At 41.0% G+C, this 13048-nt stretch overlaps 1 protein-coding gene across 1 annotated transcript; it reads left to right on the top strand.

Moving 5' to 3' along the window:
• Positions 1–6151: 6151 nt before the first annotated feature.
• Positions 6152–10603, top strand: SPMIP10 (sperm microtubule inner protein 10; the record flags this gene model as incomplete). Its single annotated transcript, XM_080678512.1, has 3 exons — positions 6152–6249; positions 6814–6922; positions 10394–10603. Exons 1-3 carry the CDS (start codon positions 6161–6163, stop codon positions 10601–10603), a joined length of 408 nt encoding a protein of 135 aa, XP_080534638.1. The 5' UTR covers positions 6152–6160.
• Between the last annotated feature and the right edge of the window lie 2445 nt (positions 10604–13048).

The following is a 13048-nucleotide window of genomic DNA, read 5'->3' as shown; positions in this document are numbered from 1 at the left end:
ATCGAACCTGGGACCCTTCAGTCCACAGGCCGACGCTCTATCCACTGAGCCAAACCGGTTTTGGCAACAGTCTTATGTTTTAATTTTTCATGATAAGAATGATGTTTTACTCAAGAAGGGACATAAATCCCACCTCCTGGGCTGGGCTCCATCACCCTATTTGGTTATTGGGGGGCAGGTGGTCAGATGCGCGTTTGGGCATCTCTGGTTAATGCCATCGCCACCTTGGTTGGGTACCTACGAGATCGTGGCATCCTGCCCCCGAAACAATGGGACTTGGAGCGGAGGTGGCTGGGCTGTGGGCGGGCGCTGCTGTTGCTAGGCGATCTAGGACGGGGGGGGGGGGGGGGGGGCGGGGAGGGGGGGGAAACCTGTGCGATCTTCAAGTAGTAAGACTTGGCACTTCCCGAAAACTTCACTTCTAAACCAACAGGGAATACCTCAAATGTGCCTTTCAGTCCTACAACAGAATCACAGCACTGTGAAAGCATCTACAACTCCAGCTGCCCCAGTGATAATCACCACCTTGAAACCCATAGCAACTAAAATGACACCAGGCTCACAAATACGACTTCCACCACTTTAAAGTCTACACCCAAAGTAACAAGTTTTTCACAAAACACATCCCAGGTGTCAATATCCACAAGGACCACAACCCACAATAGTTTGGTGACATCTGTTTCTTCATCAGTAACAATCATAGCAACTATAAATTCTAAAGAAAAGAAAGGATCAAAATTTGATTGTGGTAGCTCTGTGGGTGGTAATGCATTAACACTGGGAATTTTTCTGTTCTTTACATTGGATGTAAAATGTATTATTCAAGAAGAGGCATTCAGTATAGAACCAGTGGAAAGAGGAAAGATTGAGCCCTGGCTCAGTTTGTTGGAGCATCGTTCTGATGTGACAGGGTGGTAGGTTTGGTCCATGGTCTGGGTACATGCAGAAATCAACCATGAGTACATGGATGAGTGAGCAGAAAATTGATCTCTCTCTCTTAACAAAAAAGATAAGTATTGAGGTAAACCTATTAGTTTAAAGCAATGTTCTCTTTTAAAATAGTGTAAGCAAGCCCTAGCCCAAGCATGTCAAACTCAGTGGCTAACATGGGCCAAATAAATGAGGCATGTGGCCCGCGGGCCGCAAGTTTGACATGCTTGCAACTGGTTTGGCTCAGTGGATAGAGCATTGGCCTGTGGACTGAAGGGTCCAGGGTTCAATTCTGGTCAAGGGCACATGCCTAGGTTGCAGGCTTGATCCCCAGTAGGGGTCGTGCAGGAGGCAGCTAATCAATGATTCTCATCATTGATGTTTCTATCCTTCGCTCTTCCTCTCTGAAATAAAAAATATGTTTAAAAATAAATAAAATAGTGTAAGCAGGGCATATATATAATGTGCAATATATTATATAAATATGTAAAGACTCATGATTACTAAAAGTAAAAAGTGTTTGGTTTGGTTTGGTTTGGATTTCTAATGAACATTTGGAGCACACAGTCAATGCAATGATTATATTCGCTTTTAGAAAATACATAGTAAGGTAAGTCCTGTCCCCTTTCCTGGTGGCATTGGTCACATAGAGCCAGTAATTGGAAGACATCACCAGGGAAGGGCACGATGCTATCTGGGCCTTCAAATAAGGAGCTTGTCACAGCACTCAAGAATGTTGAGCTCTGGCTGGTTTGGTTTAGTGGATAGAGCGTCGGCCTGCGGACTGAAGGGTCCTGGGTTTGATTCCAGTCCAGGGCATGTACCTTGGTTGCGGGCACATCCCCAGCTGATCGATGTTTCTCTCTCATCGATGTTTCTAACTCTCTATCCCTCTCCCCTTCCTCTCTGTAAAAAATCAATAAAACATATTAAAAAAAAAAAAAAAGAATGTTGATTGTCTCTATTGCTCTCACAAAGAACTTAGTGCCACTCAGGGCTGGAAATGTCCTCATTACTAACACCACACAGCGGAAATGTTATGGCTCAACCAGGTCTTAAGTGCAATTTTAGCTTAAAGTGTCTCTTCAGAAAGCATCAATATTTTATGTTTTAAAGCTTAGTACTTGGTTTAGAAACAAAATGCACCCCCCTGAAGTCAAATGCACCTCCCCCCCCCCCACACACACACATACACAGATCAAATAAAAGCAGAAACAATACAGGGCTTAGCACTGTTAGAGAGCCACTGGACAGCCTGTATTTTTTTTTTTTTTTTAAATATATTTTATTGATTTTTTACAGAGAGGAAGGGAGAGGGATAGAGAGTTAGAAACATCGATGAGAGAGAAACATCGATCAGCTGCCTCTTGCACACTCCCTACTGGGGATGTGCCCGCAACCAAGGTACATGCCCTTGACCGGAATCAAACCTGGGACCCTTCAGTCCGCAGGCCGACGCTCTATCCACTGAGCCAAACCGGTCAGGGCGACAGCCTGTATTTTTATTAATAACTTCTTTAGAGCTTTCAATAGTAGCTGATATAATTATCTTTTTTCCTCAGTAATTTCAGCAAATTGGAATGTTTAACTGGATTTTTAAAGATGTAGTTTTTAGTATTAAATAAGATTATTTGGTACTGTGAGACTATCATCACCAATGGAAATTGCTTTATTTTATATTCAGCTACTAATTATACATTTAGTGAATATCTTTATTTTTATTGATTTCAGAGGAGGGAGAGGGAGAGAGAGATAGAAACATCAATGAGGAGAATCTATGATTGGCTGCCTCCTGCACGTCCCCTACTGGGGCGCAAGGCTGAAACCTGGGCATGTGCCCTGACCAGGAATCAAACCATGACCTCCTAGTTCATAGGTCATTTCTCAACCACTGAACCACACCACCAGCTTCAGTGAATTTTTTAAAGAGCTGTAGAGCTACTTTCAATATCTAGAATTGTTTAATGTCATATAAACACACCTAACTCATGGGGCAATGGTTGCAGGATGCAGTGTGCAGATGATGACTTATTAAGTTACACACTTGAAACCTGTTTGGTTTTGTGAACCAATGTTACCCCAATAAATTAAATTTTAAAAATGGGGAAAACATAGATTTAACAAAAGAAAACAGAAAACAGGATTCTGGAGACAGATGGTAGTGATAGTTGCAGAACAATGTGAAATGTACCGAATGCCCCAAAACTGTACAACTAAAAATAGTTAAAATGGCAAAATTTTATATTATATATATTTTACTACATAAAAAGTTTGAAAATGAAGACTAGGAAAAAAAACACTCCTAACTTTTCTTTTTTAAATACATTTTTATTGATTTCAGAGAGAAAGGGAGGAGAGAGAGATAGAAACATCAATGATGAGAATCATTGATCAATTGCCTCCTGCACGCCCCCCACCTGGGACCGAGTCCGCAACCCAGGCATGTGCCCTTGACCAGAATCAAACCTGGGACCCTTCAGTCCGCAGGCTGATGCTCTATCCCCTGAGCCAAACCAGCCAGGGCCATCCCTAATTTTTTTAAAAGCCCCTTATGTAATTTCTAAAACAACATTTAGAACTCTATGTAGTCAGAAGTAAACGCTAATGATCTGCTTATCAACCAAGGGATTGTGGAGCTCCCCTGGAGCTACGAACCTACAGATGAAAATGCTGCCTTTCCTGCACTGTAGATTTACTCAAAGATTTGGGAGACAGCATTTTATACTGGAACACCAATGTATTTCGGTATAAATTCTTAGGAAGTTTTTTTAAAAGACATTTTTATTGATAGAGAGGAAGGGAGAGGGAGAGAGAAACATTGATGTCAGAGTGAAAGATGGTTGGCTCCCTCCTGCATGCCCCCCACCTGGAGCCTGAAACCAGGGCATTCGCCTCCACAGGGAATCAAACTGGTGACCTTTTTGTGCATGAGACGATGCCCAACCAACTGAGCCACACCAGCCAGGGCTCTTATGAAGTGTTTTGGGTTTTTTTTGCAATCCTCACCCAAGGATATTTTTTCATTGCTTTTAGATAGAGTAGAAGGGAAGTGAAGCGGGAGAGAGAAAGGGAGAGAGAAAGAAAAACATTTATGTGAGAGAAGCACATCAACTGGTTGCCTCCCACAGGCGCCCTTACTGGGCTGGGGATGGAGCCTGCAACCGAGGTATGTGCCCGAACCCTCGAACCTTTATTGTGCAGGCCGATGCTCTAACTACTGAGCAAATGGCCAGGGCTCTTATAAAGTTTTTAGATGGGAATTTTTAATACAGGAAACATCCTGCTTCCTTATTGGGTGTTCTTCAGACCACTCCCCTCCCTCCCTTGCTGAAGATGAGGCAGTTTCACAGTACTGTGATAATGAAGAGAAAAAGCACAGCTGTAGGGACACCAATATTAGCCGTCATATTTTGGAGTGTTTTCAGTTTTACAATTTATATTCTAGCACTCAATAGAGTGCTAGAACATAAGTTTTGACAGAAGTGGTATTTAGTCAGACTAAATACTAAGATAGCATTTTTATCTTAGATTAGCCAAAGTAAATCACACCAATACCTAATAGTCTAAACATGAGCTAAGATGTTCTAATGAAGCCTGGCTGCGGTGGCTCAGTGGTTGAACATGGACCTGTGAACCATGAGGTCACGGTTTGGTTCCCAGTTAGGGCACATGCCTGGGTTGTGGGCTCGATCTCTAGTAAGGGGTGTGCAGGAGGCAGCCAATTAATGATTCTCTCTCATCTCTGATGTTTCTATCTCTTTCTCTCTCTCCCCCCCTTCATTTCTGAAATCAAAAAAATTTTTTTAAAGATGTTCTAATGAGCATGCAGCTACATTTTATAAGAAATGTAATCGTGATCAGCTTTTGGTTTACAGAGAATATCATATATCAAGAATTTTTTACATAAAAAGATCACTTCTACTCACTGTGCATTATGGCCAATTAATGTGATGAATATGGATGATGAAAATTTATCCAAAATATGGACATAACAGGATGCATGCGACAGACAATGTAGAGGAAATATTATGAAACGTGTGTGTTTATATTAGTTTGAAAAAAGATGTAGACTGATAGGTAAGTTGTATGTTACTAACTTAGCCCTAACTGGTCTTTTAACTACTGCTTTCATAGCTCTGCAAAATATACTTAAAATACATTTTATAGTAATGGGGGCCTTCTAAATTTGTTATTTTCTTGACATTTCAAATCAGTCAGAACTTTGCAAATAGGCCTGAAATTTTCTTGAGAACTTGTTTCTTTAGCCCTTTAAAGATATAAAGCCACTTTTTAAGTACTAAATGTCATTATATGCCTTTAAAGTTCCCTGTGCTTTGGGTTTGAAATAATTTAGTTATCTTTTCTCTGCATATTGTAAGTTATATAATTTATTACTTTCCAGCTTTATTGACTGTAACATAGTAAGGCATTTGGGGTTATGTGCAAAAATTGAGGGAAACAGTGATTCAAACCAATATTTTGCTTTGGGGGGCATTTCCTAAGCATAAATTTATCTTCCTAATTATGTTTACTTAAGAGTATGTTCAATTTTGTCTGCATCCCTTGAGAATGTATTTACTTGGAGATAAAGGCAATCCAGATGTACATCTAAATATTAGGCAGCCCTGGCTGGTGTGGCTCAGTTGGTTGGAGTATCATTCTGTGCACCGAAGGGGGTCAAAGGTTTGATTCCCAGGAGGGCGAGTATAGGAGGCAATTGATTGATGTTTTTCTCTCTCAACCCCTCCCCCTTTCTCTCTCTCTCAAGTCAATTAAATAAAACATATCCTCAGGTGAAGATTAAATATCCAATTGATGGTTTTAAAATTTCCTTGGATAATCCATAAAATGAATAATTCAATATAGATAAATGAGAGTTGGCCGTATATTACAGTGATAATTTTGTATTTTTCAGAAAAACAAATTTAAAGCAAATTCACCTTACTTTTTCCCCTTTTTATTGTAATGACCAGTTTTTGCCATTTCATTGTTACTGAGATCTATTTTTAGAATAAAATTTTGTTCTTCAAGAAAAAAAAAAGAAGGTAAAAAACCCCAAACAAAACACAACCCACTGAAAATGGCTCCCAGATCTGTACTTTCAATCCACTGATAATGGGTTGCTATGAAGTCAGCAGAACATTGTTACATCTGAGGCTGCGATGTCATCATAATTAGAGTAATGGTTTGGTGAGGTGCTAGATGAGAACTCCCATCACTACCGGCAGTGATGGCTTCAGGAAAAGACACTTGTCCTGTCTTACCTAAACTGGCCAACAACTGTTCTGATGAGAATTCAGATAAGCTTGCTGCTAAAAAGTAAGTACTTAAGGGTTTGGGAGTTTAGGTTTTTTGTTTGTTTTTTCAATCTGGGAACTACACAAATGACACAATAGTTTTGTACTCCCCCTGGCATCTCCATGGAAAGCTTCATGTTCCAGAGGAAAGCAATGAGTGTGCAGGGAAAGAAAGTCTGACCTGAGTGTAGAACATGTACTAAACTCAGAAGCTGAATTAGTGACTGCTTTATGTGACTGGCTAGAGATTCCTTCAGGCAATGGGTAGGCCTGAGGTGAATCATGGTGCTCTGTCTTCTCCCTGAAAATCCGGTTAAAATGAACATGGTGAGCAAATTGTAAAGGATGGCAGGCAGTGGGAGGTACAGACACTGGCCCTGACTCTTGATCTTGGTGATACTTAGGGATTTAATGTGTTGGTTATCTCTCAGGGGAGCCTCAAACAATGGCACAGCTCTCTGTCCTGCAGCTGCCTTCATCCAAGCATCATGGACCAGGCACAACTCCCTCCATTCCCCAGAGTGATGCCAAAATGATTGTATTTAACTCACCAGATACCTTTTCTCCTCCCCTTCCTAATCTTCAGGTGTGGTGAGATTCATTTGCCACGGTTTTCATTAAAGCAAGGGATCATCCCAAGACGTTATGTTATGCCTTGGAAAGAAAGCATGAAATTCAGGAATGCAAATATAAAGGTATTTTTCTAGAAATATTCATAATAAAAAACCCTATGCTGTCCTATATAATAAAAGGCTAATATGCAAATTGTCCTCATGGGGCAGGAGTTCCACTGACTGGGTGTTAGATGTGCGCTGACCACCAGGGGGTGGCACAGAACATGGTTGGCATTGGTAATGTGGCGCTGGCAGCGGGCCGGCAGTGGAGGCACTGCCGGCCCCAACGGGCCCCGATGAGAGTGGGACCACAGCGGGATGGTGGAGCAGGTGAGCGGGTGGCGCCAGGCCAAGGTGAGTGCGAAGGGAGGCCCCGGATGGTGGTAGCAGCAGGCAGCTGGGGGAAGGGAGGCCGGCAGTTGGCAGCTGCTAGAGACCCTACCCATGCACAAATTTTGTGCACTGGGCCTCTAGTTTAATATAATGAATAGACATAATAATTATACAATAGCTATTTTAAAATTTATTTTGTATTTTCCAGCTTTATTGAGAAATAATGGGCAAATATAATTGTATATATTTAAAGTGTACAATGTGAGGATTTGATGTACACTGTGGAATTATTATCAAGATAATGTAATTAACACATCCATCACCTCACATAGTTAACTCTTGTTTTTGTGAGAATGCTAAAGATCTACTCTCAGCAAGTACACAATGCTATGTTATCCACTGTGGTCACTATGCTCAACATTAGATCCTCAAAACTTATTCTTCTTACTGCTGAAAGTTTGTACCCTTTGACCTATATCTCCTCATTGCTAAGATCCTCCCAGGCTCTGGCAAACACCGTTTTATTCTCTAACAAAAACATTTGGTGCACTCACCATAAACTTGCAAGCAAAAGTTCATATCAACATATTGTCCAATAACCATTTACAATCCTAAAAGTAAATACACCAAAAGATTTCAGAATCCTCCGTCTACCTTTTCCCCACACAATACCGCTTGCAGTTGTTAAGAAGCTCATCAGAAATAGGGCCCATTAATATTAAAGCTACAGTACAGAGCATGTATTTTTAAAGTTGTGCTGCATATGTAGGTTGAGAGCTATGGGAACAGTTTGGCTAGATTTACAGATTAGACTCATTGCCCATTCCATGCTCCTATTCAGTCAGTAGTTTCAAAACATTTTCCAAATACAGACTGACCATTCACTTGTGAAAAGGTAAGTTGTTTCTTTAAAGAAGAATAGAATATATTGTAATAATCAGACTACAAGAGGAGATTTCAAGTTAGGATTCCCAGAAAGAAATGTATATCACTAATTTGCAAATTTCTAATAGATAAGCAATTAATGTTGAATAAGAATATACTTTGCCCAGATAGAGATGACATTACAAAGAAAAAGGACTATTACAACCCGACTGGTGTAGCTCAGTGGTTGAGCGTCAACCCATGAACCAAGAGGTCACCGGTTTGATTCCCGGTCAGGGCACATGCCTGGGTTTTAGGCTCGATTCCTGGTGTGGCGTGTGCAGGAGGGAGCCGATTGATATTCCTCTCATCAATGTTTCTATCTCTCTATCCCACTCCCTTTTCTCTCTCTAAAATCAATAAAAATGTATTTGAGCCCTAATTGGTTTGGCTCAGTGGACAGAGCATCAGCCTGAGGACTGAAGGGTCCCAGGTTCAATTCCGATCTAGGGCACATGCCCAGGTTGTGGGCTTGATCCCCAGTAGGGGGCGTGCAGGAGGCAGCTGATCAATTATTCTCTCTCATCATTGATGTTTCTCTCTCTCCCTCTCCCTTCCTCTCTAAAATCAATAAAAATATCTTTTAAAAAAAGATGAATTAAAAAATTATTTGAAGAAAATGACTATTATGATATAAAAAATATATCCTAAAATATGGCTAAATTATTTTCTTATAAAATACACAAATACAATATAATAAATAAAGCTACCATTTGCCCTGAAGTGATTATTGTATAAGTCCTCAAACTACAGCCCACGGGCCACATGCGGCCCGCCGAGGACATTTATCTGGCCCGCCGGGTGCCGCTGCCTGTCCTGCTTAGCAGCCGACTCGTCCCGGGCCCGCAGTGCGCATAGGAATTTGTTCATAGTTTTTTTTTTTAAACTATAGTCTGGCCCTCCAATGGTCTGAGGGACAGTGAACTGGCCCCCTGTTTAAAAAGTTTGAGGACCCCTGGTAAGTATTTTATGTGATATTTTGATAACAAAGATAAAAACTAAGGAAATAAAGACTCAAGTAACAGCCCTAGATAGTGTTCTTAGTGGTTAGAGCATCGGCCCAGGCACCAAAGGGCTGAGGGTTCGATTGCCAGTCAAGGGTACAGATCTGGGTTGCAGGTTTGATCCCTAGCCCCCGATGCATGTGAGAGGCAACCAATGGATGTGTCTCTCTCACATCGATGTTTCTCTCTCTCTCTCAAAATCAATGAAAAAAATATCCTCGGGTGAGGATTAACAACAAGAAGATTCAAATAACAGACTTACATATCAAATTTATATGGTTATTAAGATTTTCTACAATCTTAATATTCATGTAATTTAGGCACTTATCAAGTCACATTTTCAATGTTCTTAATAGCTTTAGCATGGTGACAATATTAGTACTTATTTTTCATTTACTAGAATAGAAGTACAGGGTGTAATCTTTGAGTTGAAGTCAATAATAACTGTTTTGAGTGCATCAAAGCATTTTTTATTTTTGAAGTTACTCATAACTCAACATAATTTCTTACAGCTATTTCACTTTTACAGTTTAGTTGACAATGTTTCTAACAATTTTGAAATACAATTAGTGCCTGGTGTACAGAACATCCCACCTTACAGAGTAAAAGTGAAAATCAAATGAGAATGAAATGAACTGAATGTGCATGGAGTGAATGCTAGCTGTGCTTTCCCTCCCTCTCTTTACTTTCACACTTTCCTGTGGGAGATGACATAACTAACCACACAGAAATGAAAACACAGCATAGCAGAGATGGGGCTGCATCTCACGTCCAGGCCAGAATGCTGCTCAGCAGTATCGAAGAACCAGAAATGGATGTACACTTGACAATAACCTCACGTAGCTGTTATTTACCCAGCCAAAGTGCAGCAACATGCTTTCTATCTAATATACATACTTAGTAGTTGGCAAAAGTTAAAAAAAAAAAAAAAGCTTTTTTCACTCACATGTAACATTTCATTCAAAACTCAAAGAATCGTTTCATAATTTCTATTTTATATTTGAGAAAACTGAGTCTCATAGGGTAAATAACTTGTACAGGCCATGTGAATAGTGAAGTTAAAGTTCGACCAGCGGACTCCAGGTTTCTCTCTTTAGCATGCAGTGTGCATGTCTTCCTGGTGCTCGGGACACCCGCGAGAGGGCCCTGCTTTTGAGAAAGGGATGTTGCTCTGTCCACTAGACCTTCCTTCTCGAAAGGGAGAGTGAGAAAAACTATTGGGCAGCTTCAATCTTAATCCCATAAAGTGACGTTCGGGGTCATATACAGCAGTTTTGTCTTTTTCTCTTAGCATGCAGAAATGTGTGGGATCTATGCTGGCCCTCTGGAAGACTCTCTGTTTCTGAATCACAGCGAAAGGCTTTGCCATGGGGAGGACCGCAGAGCTGTCTGGAAGAAAGGCCCTCCCGAGATAAAAATTACAGATATGCCTCTGCATTCACCTCTCTCCAGATACCAGAGCACGGTGATTTCCCATGGCTTCAGGAGGCGGCTGGTTTGATGAAAGAATAAATGTTTAAGTCCATCGTACATTTATAGTTCACCTACAGGTTCAGTTTAAAGTCAACTGCATACTTTATACATTATAAAAGCTTCAGGACAGAAATAGGCTCAGAACATCTGAGATCAAGTGGGGGAGCAAGGAAAACTGTCTCGTTGAAATTCATAGCAAATAGCTAAGAAATGAGACAGGCCAGTAAGCCAGGACAATTGGAATAGGGAAACTGGGGACAGACGGCTGAACAAACTGGCAGAAAAATCTACAGTAGTTATACCAGGTCACCTCCCTAGAGATAACATCTAGGCCTCAGTTGTATTTCAGCTCCAGGCCCAGAAAAGCAGCAAAACTGGGTGGGCCATCCATGCCAGGACCAGCCTCTTGCCCTGGAGCTGACCAATCAGTGGAGACCACAACCCTGAAAGAGCACATCTGGAAAACTGATGAATATTCTGCTGAAACCCTCCCCTGAGAACTCCCCTAAAATTCCTGAGAGAGAGAGAGAGAGAGAGAGAGAGAGAGAGAGAGAGGAGAGAGGCCTCAAGACAAAGTACCCAGGGGATTCTCTCCCTCTAGGGAGCACACCTGCACCATCCTCCTCACTTTCTCCTCCTCTTTTCCCTTCGCCCTCTTCTTTCCCTATAGGTGTGTATCTCCTAAACGCCAAGAGACTCCACAACCAGGGGAGCAGCGGGCAGCAGCAGCTTGTCCCAGGCTAACTCCCTGAACCTGTCTCCAAAGCCCCCTTTTTCTGACTTCTCAGTGAGCTAAGGCAGCCCCACCTGGGCTCTCTGTTGTTGCTTCATTGTTTCACTGTCCTCAGCATTAGTAAGCGTGCCCTCACGATCAGCTGGACTCATATTGTGAAATTTTTCTTGCACAAAGTCAAGAACCCACACACTACCAGCTGGCCCTAAGCAGACCTGGTCAGGGTCAGGCCCCTGCGCGGTAACAGAGAAAGCAGACTGACCCAATCCTAACTAACATCAGCATGCTCCTCTATCTGTCTCTCCTCCTCACTCCATCTTTATTATTCATCCCCTCCAATATTCAAAGTCAAGTGAACCAGACTGAAATAGAGCTGCAGGATGTGGAATTATTTTAGCTACTTTTCTGACTGCCCCAAAATGCTTCTTTCTGCCCTCCCCCTACCCCAAGGCTCGGGACACTGGTAACTAATCAACATGGTAATTAGAAGTGTTTGGCAGACAACTCTATGATACATCATACAATTTTGGTGGAGAGGTACCTTCTGTATTGATTAAGTGTAACCAAATCTCAATTTCTTACAGCAAATTGATTCACATACTATAACAACATAAAATGTACAAAACAGTGTATCCCTTTGGAAGACAGTACTTGTTTCTCAAACAATTAAACATAAGGTAGTTAAACATTACCTTATGACCCAGCAATTTCACTGATAGGTATATGCCAAAGTAATTGAAAGCAAGAACGTTAACATATTTGCACACCAATATTTGTTCATGCCAGCCCATGCACAAATAGCCAAAAGGTGGAAACAATTCAAATGTCCATCAACTGGTGAATAAATAAATAAATGCAGTATATGCATGCAATGGAATATTCAGACATAAAATGTCTGATACATGTTACAACATGGAGGAACTTTATGCTAAGTGAATGAGCCAGACACAAAAGGACAAATGTTGTGTGACTTAGCTTATATGAGAGACCTAGAGTAGTCAAATTCCTAGAGAAATAATGTAGACTAGTAGTTACCACGGTCTGCAGGAGAGGGGGAACGGGTAGTTATTGTTTCATGGGTACATAGTTGCAGTTTGACATGTTCTAGAGATAGATGGTTGGACAGTCACACACAGTTAAAATAATGAATTTTATTGCATGCATATTTTGCTACAATTTAACCCCCCCCCCCAAAAAAATGTCTTAGGGGGTCTAAGCTATGTTTCATCCACTCAAATGTTCATATCTAACAACAACACTAGGAAACTATTATAAAAAAGATATGGATGTCCACTGAACATCAACTTAAAGCTCAGTAAATAAAATGTAAACAAAGTAAAAACTATATATACAGAATGTTAAAAACGATTAAAGAAAATTAAACTTTGTTTAACACTTCATTAAGTACACAGTTTCTATTTGGAGAATTGCAACATGGGATGGAAGGCAAGAAACTTTCATAGGAGAAAGAATATGAGACAACAAAGTACTTATTGAGCCTGAGTTGGCTAGCCTTTTGGGGCTTAACTGGATAGACTGCATTTCTAGTCACCTGAAGCATATTTTACAGGGACATGAAAGTTATAGAAGTTTTGGTCTCCTGACGGGACACCCCAGGCAGGGGTGTCTCCATCTTGGGCTAAAAATTTATTTCAATACTAGTGTTCTATTAGTGAAAGTGTGAAGGAAAAGGGGACATATACTAAACCCAACAAGCTCTGGCCTTACAAACTCAGAGAC

The sequence above is a fragment of the Plecotus auritus genome (assembly GCF_963455305.1).
Source record: "Plecotus auritus genome assembly, chromosome: 7".
Taxonomy (NCBI): Eukaryota; Metazoa; Chordata; class Mammalia; order Chiroptera; family Vespertilionidae; genus Plecotus; species Plecotus auritus.
This window is presented reverse-complemented; position numbering and strand designations above follow the sequence as displayed.